The following is a 14238-nucleotide window of genomic DNA, read 5'->3' as shown; positions in this document are numbered from 1 at the left end:
CGTTCTTTTCAATCTCAATCTCAATCCCTTTTTAAACCTGTTTCCTACCATTGTCAGTACAGTCCGATCCACAGTAGACAGCGGGTCGACTTGTGGGCGCATCACACGTATTCGACATGGCGCATGTACCGCATATCGCTTCACCCGTTTCGTGGCGGGTGTTGTCGCCGTCCATTCAATCCAAAATACACCTGCGCATGACTCTCTGCGGCGGCCAGTGCTTCCACTGGCACCACACACCGCGACGTACGTTTCTTGGCGCGATCGATCACTGCGTTTTCGAGCTGCGGGAGGTGCACTGCTCCGCGAAAGAGGTCCGGAGAAGGTGCCCTAGAAAGCAGGGTGCGGACAGCGCTACCGCGACGGTGGACGATTCAGATGCGGTATGCTGCTGGATCGAGTACAGAAAACTGTGGCCACAAGGTTCGACGGAGAGTTCCTCCGCCCAAAGCGCACCTGCAGCGCGGCAGCAGTCATCTTCGCCGTCCGCATCTCTACCCACAGAGACAGACGAGGAAGTTCTGACGCGGTATCTTTCTCTCGACGTCGACCTCACGGCGTTGTGGCTGCGCTGGACGGATGCGCCAACGACGCGGCAGCACCCCCTCGTCACCCATCTCATTCGCAGCTCCGAGGGTGCCGCACGCATCACGGACGATGCGAGGAAAAGCAGTGCGTTGCTACAGGAGTGTCAGCACGACGCCGGTGCACCGGCGGCGATGTACACCCCCATTCGTCACGTTCGCCAAGATGTCCATTCCTGCCTGTTCTCTTTCCTCTGCTCTCAGAACAACAACGTGGCGCGCATCACAGGTATGATTTACACCCTCAGTCGGCACTACGGCGACCACCTCTGTGATGTGCAGCTTGCCACCGGTGCTGTCCGACCGCCCTCGGCGCACAACGTTTCGGACAGCGTGAGAGGGGACTCCAGACGGAAGATAGGAGCTGGAGGGACGTTTGGCGAAGCCAAGCATCAAGCGGTGCGGCCTCCTTCTTCTCCCTCGAAACAGTCGAACGAGCAAGCAGCGGAAACGGAGTGGCTCAGTGTGTACAGCTTCCCCTCCCTTCAACAGCTTGCAACGGCCTCCGAGGAAGAACTGCGCCGCATGGGCTTTGGCTATCGCGGTAGGTACGTTGTCGAAGCTGCGAAGACCATCTCAGCCTTCTCCTTACCAACTTCCCCGGCAGGTCAAATGATCACCGCGATTCCGACACTTCCTCAGAAGCAGCACCAGACCTGCCTTCAAACTCCGTTTTACGCGGACCTCCTCGCGCACCACGGCAATCTCGCGTACCAGCGTGCACAACTGCAGCTGCTCTGCGGAGTTGGGCGAAAAGTCGCGGATTGCGTACTGCTCTTTTCTCTCGCGCACTCGAACTTGGTGCCGGTCGATACCCACATGGCACAGGTTGCCGTGGAGTACCTCGCCACCGCAGCGCACGTGCTACCGCAGCCGAAGAACAGCTCCCGAAAGCGCTTTCGGCACGGAGACGAAGCAACAGGAGTGGAGAAGGGGGAGCATTTCAACGGAAAAAGCAGAGCCATTTCGTGGCAGAAGGAGTTGCTGTTGTGGGGTGAGAAGGCAAAGCGGCTGAAGATAAAAGCCGCCAAAACGACTCCGGTGAAGACAAGCAAGAGTACCAGGAAGAAAGCGAACAGCCTGGAGCCCTCCGACCAAGAGGCTGCGGAAGCGGCGAAGTTGCCTGTGCCGCCCCTTTATGCGCGACATCACGACGCTATACAGCAAGGCTTTATGGAGCTCTTTGGCCCTCATGCCGGGTGGGCACATAGCGTCCTCTTTTACTATCGCATGCGAAAGTGAGTTTTGTTCTCGTCTCGCAGGAGTTTGTGCTGTACGGACGGATACGGGCTGCGGCTTACCTTCCGCTGCTGTTGTTTGCGTGCTCCTTAAACGTTCGCACATGTTACCGAGTGTGTTTTTCAAGGGTGACTCCGCTGCGCCAAAGAAAATGGCACGTAGGTATCTCCCCCCCCCTCCCCTCCCTCCCCTTCCCCCTATCTTCACACGTGAATACAGACGCACCGCCTCTCTAAACTATCCTAACGAAGGGCAATTCGTCGGCGGAGACATTTTTCTTTTCTGTGCATTTCAAACATCTTTAACGTAATCTGCCTTTTCGGGGTTTTGCGCTTGTCTGCTTTGAGTGCAGTGGCGTGCATCACTAGACACGAACTCCCAGCTGAGAAATTCTCCTCTGCTCATGTTGTCACTATTCCGTTCTTTCTCTCTTTCTGCATTTCTGTTGTTCTCTTTACTGCCCTTCTAAAGTCTCGGCCAGGGAGCTCTTCCCAGCCAACCTGAACGTTCCAAAATCTACAGAAACACATCTGAAACTGGTCGTTTTCTTTTTGTATTGTTGGTTGTATTTGGAGTAGCTACCTTACTGTCGTTGTTGCTGGCTGCTCCGCGGATTGGGCCTCTAAGGGTTCCTTCGTCGAAGATGCAACCCCCAAGTAAGAAAGTTCTCTGCAACGTGGTCTTGCTTGTTATCCTGATCATACTGTCTGCCGCCACCGTCGAATACCGCATCCTTCATGAAGCAATTCTATCAGGTAGAGTCGCAAGTGTAGTTGAGAGTCGCAACCGCTTTAACCCTTTCTCAGAGGATCTGTACAGCTTCGTGGCGCGACAACAGTTATTCCTTGCAGGGGATGGCAAGCACAGCTGCGTCACCCTGTCCTTCTACCCGCAATCCGACAAGGTCGGCGGCCCAGCTGCGGTGCAGCTTCACAACAACAAGAATGCCTCGTCGAGCCCTCTCCCCTCATCGCCGCCTCGCACCACCCCGCTGGAGGCTATTCGTCTGCGCAGCTCCATCATTCTGAAAGAGGCCTCCGTCTTGCGGGCATCGCCCAACACAATACCCTGGCGGGTGCAGACGGAGCGTCTGGCCAGTTCGCTGATGACTTCACCCCGCACGACCACGCTCGTGACGACGACGGTGCCGGATGCAGCGCCAATCCCCACTGCAGTTCATGTGGAAGGACCGCTGGTGCCCTCCTCGCTGTCTTCCAATTTTCCTTCCACCGTCCGCCAAACGCAGCAGCCGACGATGCAGACGGAGGCGGCCACGCCGGCGGCAATGAAGCATGATGCGCCAAAGAGTGTCAACGCGGTTATTCTTCTCATGAGCCCGACCTTCTCGAGCGAGACGGTGCCGACCTCGGTGCAGGTCGACACGACGTCACCGCAGGGCTTCACGAACGACTTCGCACAGCCTGTACCACCACCTGGGACGGGAGCGCCGACGGAGACGACCACGACCTCTGCCACACCGTGGCGCTGCCGCCGGTGTCAGCAGTTCTTAGAAAAACTCCTGCCCACGCTGGAGACGGAGTACCTGAGTCGGTACCCCTATCCGGTCCACATTCTGCACCGGGGCATCATGCCGAGCGAGGTGGTGCAGTACATCATCACGGTTTTAGCCTCCGCCTCGCGCATCACGATTGAGGACATCTCCGGCGTGCTGGCGGAGAAGGTGACGCTCACGAGCTCGATGGTGCTGGAGCCGTGGCTGAAGGAAATCGGCGCGGACCTGTACTATCGGAGGCGGTTTTCCACCTTTCCACCCATGTCCACTGCCCCTCCCGAGACGCCACCGCCGACGGAGGAGACAACAACTGGAGCTGGGCTTGTTGGCGGCGGAGGGGAGATGCTAACACCGGTCGTGGTCCCCGGCACTGGGGTTGGCGCGGGTGGCGGAGCTGGGGGCGGCAACAACGGTGGAGGCTTCACCGAGGCCACCAACACACCGGCAGGGGGAAACCACAACAATGACGTGGGCCCCTACGATGATGCGGACGGCACTCTCCAGGCGCTGCGCGAGCGCTGGGAGCTGCGTCGCTTCTGGGCTGGGCCGCTCTCTATGCTGTCCAGCCTGCAGTCGTATGACTACTTCTGGTATCTCGGCAGCCAGTCGCACTTGACCAAGCCGCTCGCAAGAGACGTGCTGGCGGACGTCGTGAACCACACCTGTGCAGTGGCCTATCACCAGCTCTCCTACCTCACCCACAAGCGTGTGTCCGATCTGTGGAGGACAATGCTTGACTGGAATGAGCATTCTGCCGGGTTATACTTTTCACAGGACGAGCTGGAACGCGCGCTGTCGTGGTTGTCTGACGATCTGGGCGTCTACGGCGGCAAGATCTACTCGTCAGATTGCTATATTATGTCCTTCGCGGTGACTCGGCATCCAGCGTACGTTGACTTTTTCCACTGGATCGACAGCCGACCACCGTATGGCCTCATGAAGAAGCAGTGGAGCCCGCTGGCCATTTATACAGTGTTCGCCCAACTACTCATGGAAAAGCATGGATGGGACGCGTGTTGGCTCGATCCCCTCTCTGGCTACCGCACTTCTTAACACGCTATACCATCTGGATGGTGAGAGCGACGATGACGGCTGTTTTGATGTAGAATCTCTCTTTTAGCGTACTTGTGTTGTCCGCTTTCTTGAGTCTGCTGCAAATCTTTAGTTCGTTTTTTTTCGTTTTTAAGTAATTTGGGTTTCTGTTCGAGGAAACGTCTTCTCTCTCTCTAGCGAATGTTTTTGTATTCATCTCTGTTTCTCGCTATCGATGGCGCATTCTGTGCTTGCTTTTGCAATGATGCTGTTATACAACCTTTGCTTTTCTTCTTCAGTCTTTATATGTCTTTCTGTTTTGGATTTTTTTTAAATCTACTTTTACATAGTTATGTTCTACAGTATATCAGAATACCTCAGCAAACACGTGCGCACATAGCAACACGGATCAAAATTTGCCGTTAAGGATCCGTACGCACGCGATTCCAAGCTGAAGCACTTCGTAAGGGAGCTTTTGTGTTGCATCACATAAAGTGATAAACGTAAAGGATGAGCCCCACAGCACCGGGGCTCCCGTACAGGGTTTAAGATGATTGCGAGTTTGAACCAAAATAGGAATGTTTCTGCCTTTTCTTTCTGTTTTAGATGCCCTTGAACGCTGCGGCGCTCTCTTCCGCATCGGCATTCACGGTCTCTTCCTTGTCTTCTTTGTTTGCTGAGGTCTGAGTACTGCGCAGCTCATCGCGCATTCACTATGACTGCTGAACCAACGGCTGCGCTGGACTTACTGCGCTTCCTTGCCCTTTCCCTCGAGGTGCACACCGATGCCCTCTGCTGTGCCGTGGATGATGTCGAGGCCGCCATCGTTGAGTTTTCCATCAACGACGAGCTGATGGATCGCCTCGAAGATGAACTGGCGGTCCTGCTGGGGCGACAACGGCGCATGCACGCCGGTCAGGCGATGATTGCCCTGTCCCAGAAGGAGCGTCTTCGCGGCAACGCGCTGCGGCGCGATGAGCACCCACCGTCTCAGCCGTGGGGAGATAAACGGATCCAAACTTCACGTACGCACTCCCGTGCAGCTAGCACTGCGACGGGGCAATGGAGCGCTGTGCGTTCGCCGAGACAGCCGGCGGAGAGTGAGATGCGAGAGGACTTCTCTGATGGCGCGTCAACGCGGTGCCTTTCTAACGCCGAAGGCTCGCTCGAGGCCGACGTCGCTGCGGTTGATCACCGCGTTGATCTCCTCAAAGCCAAAATCGAAGAGCTGGACTGTTACTCATTGCGCGGAAAGCTATTACAGCTGGAAAAGATGAAGAAGGCCGTGAAGGACATCGACCTGGGGAGGCTAATGGAGAGTGTTGTCGACAACTTTGAGTTTCCGCCAGCCGTGCGGACCCTCTGGGCCTCAGGTAGTAGCTCATCCCCTTCGTGTGCCTCCGCTGCGGTCGGCGTATCGTATGCGTCGTCCTCCACCCTCTCTGTCGCTGCCCACAACACTTCATCGCGCAGCATCACAATGCGCAGCAGCAACGAAACGACGTTAGCGCAGCATGCCGCCGGTAAAGGCGATGTCGTGAACCACACGAATGTTGATCTGCTGCTGGCACGTGCCTGTCAGCGACTGGCTGGACGCTCCGTCGATGCACTGGAGGCCCTCGCATCGACGAACGTGTCAGAGGAGAGCGCCGCCGCTCACGTGCTCGGGTGCGTGGTGTACGCCGCTGAGTTTGACCGCAGCGACTGGAGCGAGCTGCGGGCGGTGATGGAGTTGCAGACCCTGCCACGCGACGCGCTTGCACGGCGGTACCGTCGGTGGGAGAAGCAGAGCATCTGCAAAGCCAGCATCGACGCTCGTTGCTTCGGCGCCCGTTGCACGGTGCTCGCCGCGCAGGACTTTAGTGCCCTGCCCGCTGACTGGGCGACGTCGCAGTCATTGAGCCGTATTCCGTTGGACGAAGTGCTGCAGCCCATGCGACACCTCCTCAGCCCCCGCTTTACCTTTGTGAATGTGGCGGAGCTGAAACACCTGCAGGCGAGACGAGTGGCGTTGCAGCGAAAGATCGTGCAGTTTCTGTTGGGCGGCCCGGCAACCAGTGAGGAGCTGCTGCGACAGGTGCCGTGCAGCGACGTGGATCGCGCCGTTGCAGCGGCTCGGCTGGCAGTGGGGGAGAGCACACCCCCTACTATTTCCGGGCATGCGTGGAAGACGATGGTGCGAGTTCCACGAAAAGCCTAGACGCCGGGAAAAAAAAATAGATAGATATTTGGGCTGCGAACGTCCTTTTTTTCATCTCACATGATTGTTTGTCGCGGGCGATGGAGACTTCCGTTGAAGGCACGTTGCGTAGACGACCATACTACGAGAAGTTGGAAAAGGAAGTGTCAGCCTCATCGGCGACCGCGAGTACGTTTTTTTCTGCAGTTCTCCGTTTCTGAGGTTTTGCTGCTGCGAGTTCTTCCGACGAGATGAATGCGTTGCGCAGCAACACAACGCACGCACAATTCTGTTGTTGCAGTTGATGCTTTGCCGCGTATGCCACGTTCCCCTCCGTATGGCTGTTCTACGGTTTCTTTTTTTCTCTCTGTGTGTGTATGCTTGTTTGTTTCCCCCGCTCAACTCTCTCTCGCTCTCTTTCTTTCTTTCTTTCTGTGGCTTCTCTATCTTCGTTGTCGACGCCTGTGTCGCCTCGATTCAAGTCGGATTTCCTCTGTTCAAACCCTCTTCCTGATTGTTTTTGTGAATTGTCTAGTTCAAAACACACCTTTCGGATTCCTTTTTTTAAAGTATAACGCACTCGTAATTCATTAAACCACACAAGACGTTACTCTCGTTTCGCAACTGCCTTTTTAAATTTTTTTCCTCAAACTGTTTTCGGCAATTGGCTCGGCCAACCGCAGGAATTCTTTTCATTCAGATCTAAAGCAACTGCTCAGCCCTTGGAAGAGTCAGTTGTCGTGTGTTATCATTCATTGCTGCTTTCTTTTTTCTATACGTGTATAACCTGAGAGAATGTGTTGCTGAATGCGGAGGAACCACTGTTGACGTTATCCCTCTTTGGTAGATCGTTTTGCTTCAAACTGTTTGTGGTGATGCAGGCGTTGAGGTGTTTTGTTTTGTTTTGGCGTAGTACTTGAAAAGCAAAAGAAGAAACAGACGGTAGCGTGGTCGAGGATAGTGCACCACTCTAAACTGTTTCAGCGCTCCACATCGTCGTGGACGGGAGTTAGGAACCTTACCAACTTGTGCCTTGCATGCCCCGAGATGTCACCTGCAACACGGCCCACTTTCGTGTCTTCAACGCCGGGCCCAAGGCGGGCCACGTGCAATGGCGCTACGCACGCTTGGTGCGCCACCCTTTCGTAGTAGTGGTGCTGCTGCTTCTGCTCCTAGCCTGCTTGACTTCGCCCGTGCTGACGTCTGCGCAAGGCAGTGACGGTGCCCAGTGCAGCGTCTTAACACACAACGCACACCTTTCTCCTTCATCTGCGCTGTCCGATGCTTTTATCCCAACCTTCGGGAATGAGTTGGCGCTGCGGTACACGTTCGGTGTGGGCAATCTCGTGCTCGTGCTATCGGAAAATGGGTTTCTGCACGCCTATCACCAGGATAGCGGCGACCTGGCGTGGTCAACGGATGTGGGGGGCGATATGATCTCGGTCGAGGTGGACATGCCGCCCTCACGCGACACCATCCTACGCGATCCTCTCGCGCTGCCTTTCCTCGTGCGCGGCAACAGTCTCTTCACCCGCATTCCGTTTTACACCTACAACCCGGCTCCCTCTTCGAATCTAAACACAGTGGAGCTGCTAGGCAACTTGCCGGACCTCTTACGACCGCATTTCTTTATGAACATCTCCACCCTGCTGCGGCGACAGACGGTGTTCTTTGGCGGAACAGACATCTTCGTTACGACCTCTGTCGAGGTGGCTGACCTGGACAGCAGCACGGGCCACCACATCAATCAACAACATCGTGGCGGAAGGAGAGTCGGCAAGCACTCTATGCCCTCCCACACACACGTGGGACAACGAAGCAACGTATCGTCGTCGGCGTCGTCATCTGTGCATAACGAGCTTTTTCCCGTGCTGCACGTGGTGCGGTACAACATCGTGCTGCACGTCGTGAAGGCGGAGGAGTACAGCTGGTCCATCACGCTCGCACAGCTCCAGCTCTCACCCCGCACCTCCTTGTCCGCTATGTACCGGCGCGCGGCGGCGACATCAACAGCAACCAAAACGGCAGAATTGAAGGAGTATAATGGTGAGGCGAACCCACGCTTCTTCTCGCACCTTATGCGTAAGCTCTTTGACTACGATGCGGAGCACTCCGGCAGAAGTAGCAGCAACCCGGTGCATTCGACTCAACAGTACTCGTCAAAGGACTCAAATCTCAGCGAAGACGCGACGGAGCTACCGCCAGAGGTGACCGCTGCTGCGATGATCGCGACTCTTGAGCGACGCCGCAAGCAGATGTCCGAGTATGTGAGTCGGGTCATGAGCATGCAGCAGTTTAACAACAGCCACATTGGGCTGCTCAACTTGTTAGAGAGCACCACGACGTGGACCGCTACTCTCCCGTCGCTGTCGCGTGCTGCATCTTCTTCTTTTGGGACAGGGAGTGGCGACGGTGAGGGCAGGGAAGAATCAACGTCGCCGCCGAGCTCCCTCGCGAGCGCGCAAGCGGTGGCATCTTACGTCTGGGTCGGCGGGGCAGATCAGATCTTCCGCATCCCGGTGCAGCGCTCGGCTGACCTCAGCGTTACGGCTCCTGAAAAGTCGGGCGAGGAAGGTGTGTACGTGGAGAGCCCACCCGAGGCCACAGACGACGCACAAGGGCGGCTGAGGCTCACCTCGGCCAGCTTTGCGGGTGCGGTGATGCCAACTCAAGGTACGCTGGGTGGCTTGCAGCTCGTGCCCTTCCTGCATCGCTCCGACAGCGCGGATATGAGTCACGCGTTCATGGCGTTGGACGTTGAGGGCGATGAGCGAGAGGGCGCGGAGCTCGATCGGTACTACCACGAACGGAGCTGGTGGGAATCGCAGGGCTTCACCTCCTCTTCCTCGGCGGGGACTCAAAATGTGGACAACCTGCTTATGGGCTTCAGCAACTCGGGGGATGTCGTGCGCACCGGGCTGGCGTGGCACACGGCGGGTATCATCTCGTTTCACGTGCTGTGCCTCGCCGGCTCCATCGCGTTCCTCTGTGCCGGGGTGCCGCCGCGCAACCAGCTGCAGCGGGCGTGGGCCCAGGCGGACCGCAATCGAGACCGCTTGTCGCACAACTCCGTTTCCCGCCCGCAGTCGACGCAGCTGGTGCCGCAGGATTTGCTGAGCGGTGGCGGGGGCAGCGGGGGTGTCCGATCTCCTTTCAGTCCGGTGGTGGACGGCTTCTTGATGGATTCGCCGGCGCAGGCTGTCGTGGACGCTGCGATGCGCACGAGAAGTCCGTCACCCGCCCGCCTCGACGAGAGCGAAGAGGAAGTTGATAGCACAAAGGAAGCGGGGGCTACGGATGAAATGGCAGGCGATCAGAACACCGCCACGTCACATAAGTGGGACGACCGCACGCCGGAGGAGCTCTACAGGATGATGCATGAGGAAGGCGACGAAAGGTTCACCCCTCTTGCGGGGGTGAACAGCACAACGACCTCTGCGGCAGATGGAAATGTTCTGACCTCATCGCACACAACGCAGCAGTCCCGCCACAGTCCCCCCGATCAGTCGCCGTCTGTGATGACAAACAACACAGCACACACCGCTGCGCAGAACACACCCGATCGCGCCTGTGTGCGCCAGAACAGCAGCGGCGGCAGCAGCGATGACGACTCCGAGGAGATCGACATGGGTGAGCGGTGGTGGGTCCGCGCGCAGCACCGGCCACGGCTGCCGAGCATCGCCACGCTGGATGAGACAGTTTCTGATAAAACGAGCAGTGTCCGCTTCTCCCCTGAGCACGAGGGCACCGAGGAGGAAGGAAAGCTTTTCCAGTTGCACTTCAAGGTGCTTGAAAAGATCGGCTTCGGCGGGGAGGGGAGTGTTTTTTGCGTCGAACATCGTGTCACGCACGCGCGGTACGCCATCAAGGCGATTCTCATCCACGAGCGGGACGAAAAGCGAGTGGTGCAGGAGGCCGTCTTGCACAGCTCCTTTGATAATGCGAACGTCGTCCGCTTCTACTTTTGCTGGATTGAGGATATCGCCGTGTCCATCGCAGATCGCCTGCAGCTGTGCAACCTCAACGAAGATGCACTCGACACCATGTCGATGGGCGGCAGCGACGCCTCCCTTCCCACATCCTCCCCAGTAGACGATACACTGACCGATTATGACGGGGATGATTCAACGATCGGGGACAGCTATCACATGCTGTTTATCCAAATGGAGTTCTTCCCTCGTGGCACGCTGGCGGATTGGTTGCGAAGTCGTAAGGGCTTCTACCGTCTCGAAGTGCTGCGGTACATGCAGAACATTGCCGATGGACTCGCGTACCTGCACAACCAAGACGTGGTGCATCGTGACTTGAAGCCGACGAACATCTTTGTGTCTAATTCAAACGTGCTGAAGATTGGCGACTTTGGTTTGGCGAAGCGCCGCATTCCGACAACGAGCAGCAGCAACAGCGACCTCACCTCGAACGTCGTTGGACAGCAGCAGGAGCGTTCTGTGGTGGGTGGCAGCCCCCTCTACTGCAGCCCCGAGCAGACCCGCGGCGACCCGGTCAACAAGCCCGCCGACATATTCTCCTTCGGTGTCATCGCCGTCGAGATGTTCTGCACCTTCGCAACATTGCACGAGCGCATCCGAATCCTGACCGATGCGCACCAGGGGGTGCTGCCGGAGGAGATCGAGCGTGACTTCGCCGAGGAGGTGCAGATTATTAAACCGCTGCTGGCCGCGGAGCCGCAGCAACGCCCATCGCTGCGCAAGGTGCAGCGGCAGCTCATGCGTCTCATCGTCACCCTGGAGGACAGCGAGCAGGACGCGGAGAACGTGCCGCACTCTCCTGCGGAAACGGTGGGACCGTCACAGCTGGCGCCACCAGTCGGTGAATCGAACGCGCAGACACACCACACGCCCACGACAAATGGTGCCTCTGACAGCACGGGCGTGACAACCGTCGGCGTCCCTAGCGAGGATAGCTCGCCTCTACAACACACCTCAACCACAGCCTCTTCCGCTTCGCGAAAACCCGCCACAGCGCACGTTCTCCCCCCCAGGTCAGCTGCCGGCTCTCCGGTGACGCACACGCCGCTGCCGTATGCGTTTCCGAGCACGGACCAGACAGACGCACACGCGCGACCGCTGCCCGAGTGGCGGGGAGCAGACGCTGCCACCCCTTCGCCTCCTCCCTTCGCCGCCTCCACACCGCAGTCGCAGCCACCTCAGCAGAATCATTTTGCACGTCAAAGTTCGACGTTGTCGGCGCACTCTGCCAGTTTCGCGAAGCACCGCAACTCGTACCACGACCGCCGCTACGCCTCGATCAACTCCAGCCCTGGTGCGGAGGCGGCAGCAGCGGCGACGGCGAGTACGTCCAGCCCTGAAACACCATCGCGAGGCGGCGCGTCGTCGGCATCGCCGGCGGAGCTGATCGTGACGGATCCCTATGGCCCTCCGACAACGCCCGTGACGTACGTGGGCGATGCGGACCTTTCCAGTATATTGAAGCGCGATCTACAGGACCGAACCATATCACCTCCTGACTGACAAAAATGGCTTTGGGACAGAAAACCAACAACAACCATGAGAAGAAGTAAAGGGTGCTTAAAAGTGACAGAACATATGACAGATGAGCCGAGACGCTGTTGTTATGATGCTGCGTCGAGTTGAGAGAAATGAAAATGAACGCACCTCCAACGCGTAGTGACTTTGGCTCCTCTTTCTGATTTTGTGTGATTTGCAGCGGGCAACTGTTGAGCTGAGGAAAAGTGTTTTTTTTTTTTGTGTGTGTGTGCTTTTGCGATTCAATTTGTTTTTGAATGAAAAGGAGTGCTGACCTCCGTCCTCACCCGTGTTTGTCGTTTCTTCTTCTTGTTGTTGTAGTGGACGTGAAAAACTTTTGTTGTGTGCTTGTTTCGAGGAAAACGGCAGCGGACTGTATTGCTGTACGTCACTGCTTCACTGCTTACAAATAAATATAGAACTCTCGCTACATATATATTTCTTAAAGCTGGTGTGCGGCATTATACGAAGTGCACACGTTGCACCACAGAAAAAAAGAAGAATACGAACCTGGGAGCCACTATATTATTGTTATTATTATTATAGCTATTGACTGGTTGCTTCTCGATGCTTTCACAGCGCGAGTAACAGCGATCGTGCTTTGGCGCCTCCGTTCGCTTGTGGCTGGAAGTTGGTGGTTATGTTTCAGTTATTTACCTTTTCTTCTTGGCGGCGGAACGATGGTGCTGGTCTTCCCTCTCTTTTCCATCGTCTGTACCTAGTGCCGTCTATGTTTATTGCCTGTATATGTGTGTGTGCGCACCGCATGTTCTCCTCGTTGCTCGGTATTCATTCGCGCCTGAAATAAATAAACGGTGGGTGTGACGATCACGTCGAAATAGGATGCGTCTAGAGGACATGAAGGACGCGGCCGTGCTTTAACGGGCAGCCGACAGCTACGTTTCTTTTCTTTTTTTTCCCCTCACTCGAGTTGTTCACATGAGGTTGAAAAGAAGACACGGCAACGGCAGCACAGGTGATGGGAGCTGGAACTGCCAGCCGTTTTTCCTGGGAGCTGCGACACAAACGGGAATGGCTCTTCAATGCTTTTCAATGCCGATTTCCCATTTTTCTGATCGCCCCGTTACCCGTTCTTCGCGCATCTCCAGTCGCTGATTCTCGTGAGAGGGCGGACCACACTCACTCCGCTGCTATCTTTTTCTCTTGTCACTTTTCTCTCCCCCCCCCTTTCGCTTTTGCGGTTGTACATTTGTAGTGTTTTGAAGAGCACCCTCCCCCCAAAAAAAGAATGAAGGATGCGGCCATATCGGTGCATCACGATTCTCACCGGGGCCGGCATCTCAGCCGAGTCCGGCATCCCTACCTTTCGCGACAGCAACGGACTTTGGTGCTCTCACCGCGTCGAGGACGTTGCCTGCCCGGATGCCTTTCTCACCAACCCGGCGCTGGTGCAGCGCTTTTACAACGAACGCCGGAGCAACCTGCTTGCTGACTCTGTCCAGCCGAACAAGGCACACAAAGCACTCGCCACGCTGGAGAAGGAACTAAAGGGGAAAACCAAGGTCGTGGTAGTGACGCAAAACATCGACAACCTGCACGAGCGCGCCGGATCGGAGAACGTGCTGCACATGCACGGGGAACTGCTGAAGGTGCGCTGCACCAAAACGGGTGCCGTTTTTCCCTGGCTGAAAGACATCGATCGCGAAGTGGATCGCTGTCCAGACTGTAATGCGCTTTATACGTTGCGGCCGCACATTGTCTGGTTCGGCGAAATGCCGCTCTTCATGGACGACATCGACGCCGCCCTGGCGGAGACGGATCTTTTTGTATCCATTGGGACGTCCGGCAATGTCTACCCCGCAGCGGGATTCGTGCAGCGGGCGGAGTTCTACGGCGCGCAGACCTTGGAGTTGAACTTACAAGAAGGCTCAAACAACACTCTTTTTCAGAAGTCCCGCTACGGGAAAGCGGGCGAGATTGTGCCGGCGTGGGTGCGGACAGTGCTTGAGGAGCAGTCTAAGCTTTAGCACCCTTAGCGTTTTCTTTTTTGTGGTGGTTAGGTTCACTTCTCGTTGCCATGCGGAAGGCGTGTCTTTGTGTTTCTCGATGATTCTTCCGTTCATTTTTTACTGCTTTTTTATGTTCCCAGACACGGCATACCGCCATCAGCGGCGACCATCAAATAGTAACACTGTCATTGTTTACACCGTTCACCGCAGATCT

At 56.4% G+C, this 14238-nt stretch overlaps 5 protein-coding genes across 8 annotated transcripts; all 5 read left to right on the top strand.

Annotated features, from left to right (window-relative positions):
* Positions 1–56: 56 nt before the first annotated feature.
* On the top strand, positions 57–1826 carry ABB37_03372 (putative mitochondrial 8-oxoguanine DNA glycosylase; the record flags this gene model as incomplete). Of its 2 annotated transcripts, none has more annotated exons than XM_015800696.1 (1): positions 57–1826. In XM_015800696.1, the coding sequence occupies exon 1, from the start codon at positions 117–119 to the stop codon at positions 1824–1826; it is 1710 nt and encodes a 569-aa protein (XP_015660703.1). In that variant the 5' UTR covers positions 57–116. The 2 variants fall into 2 exon arrangements, with proteins under 2 accessions (XP_015660703.1, XP_015660702.1); XM_015800695.1 differs by having other exon boundaries at positions 62–1826.
* A 247-nt stretch (positions 1827–2073) lies between these two features.
* Positions 2074–4389, top strand: ABB37_03371 (putative glycosyltransferase family 15; the record flags this gene model as incomplete). 2 transcript variants are annotated; one of them, XM_015800694.1, is made up of 1 exon in its annotated part: positions 2074–4389. In XM_015800694.1, the coding sequence occupies exon 1, from the start codon at positions 2467–2469 to the stop codon at positions 4387–4389; it is 1923 nt and encodes a 640-aa protein (XP_015660701.1). In that variant the 5' UTR covers positions 2074–2466. The 2 variants fall into 2 exon arrangements, with proteins under 2 accessions (XP_015660701.1, XP_015660700.1); XM_015800693.1 differs by having other exon boundaries at positions 2294–4389.
* A 676-nt stretch (positions 4390–5065) lies between these two features.
* On the top strand, positions 5066–6568 carry ABB37_03370 (hypothetical protein; the record flags this gene model as incomplete). The annotated part of the gene is made up of 1 exon (XM_015800692.1): positions 5066–6568. The coding sequence occupies exon 1, from the start codon at positions 5084–5086 to the stop codon at positions 6566–6568; it is 1485 nt and encodes a 494-aa protein (XP_015660699.1). The 5' UTR covers positions 5066–5083.
* A 460-nt stretch (positions 6569–7028) lies between these two features.
* Positions 7029–12039, top strand: ABB37_03369 (putative protein kinase putativeeukaryotic translation initiation factor 2-alpha kinase precursor; the record flags this gene model as incomplete). The annotated part of the gene is made up of 1 exon (XM_015800691.1): positions 7029–12039. Exon 1 carries the CDS (start codon positions 7585–7587, stop codon positions 12037–12039), a length of 4455 nt encoding a protein of 1484 aa, XP_015660698.1. The 5' UTR covers positions 7029–7584.
* A 1230-nt stretch (positions 12040–13269) lies between these two features.
* ABB37_03368 (putative NAD dependent deacetylasemidazole (cobb) protein) lies at positions 13270–14042 on the top strand (the record flags this gene model as incomplete). Of its 2 annotated transcripts, none has more annotated exons than XM_015800690.1 (1): positions 13270–14042. In XM_015800690.1, the coding sequence occupies exon 1, from the start codon at positions 13311–13313 to the stop codon at positions 14040–14042; it is 732 nt and encodes a 243-aa protein (XP_015660697.1). In that variant the 5' UTR covers positions 13270–13310. The 2 variants fall into 2 exon arrangements, with proteins under 2 accessions (XP_015660697.1, XP_015660696.1); XM_015800689.1 differs by having other exon boundaries at positions 13280–14042.
* Positions 14043–14238: the final 196 nt, after the last annotated feature.

Source organism: Leptomonas pyrrhocoris (genome assembly GCF_001293395.1).
Source record: "Leptomonas pyrrhocoris isolate H10 chromosome Unknown, whole genome shotgun sequence".
In the NCBI taxonomy this organism is placed as follows: domain Eukaryota; phylum Euglenozoa; class Kinetoplastea; order Trypanosomatida; family Trypanosomatidae; genus Leptomonas; species Leptomonas pyrrhocoris.
The sequence above is the reverse complement of the archived record's forward strand: the minus strand, read 5'-3'. Positions and strand labels throughout refer to the sequence as shown.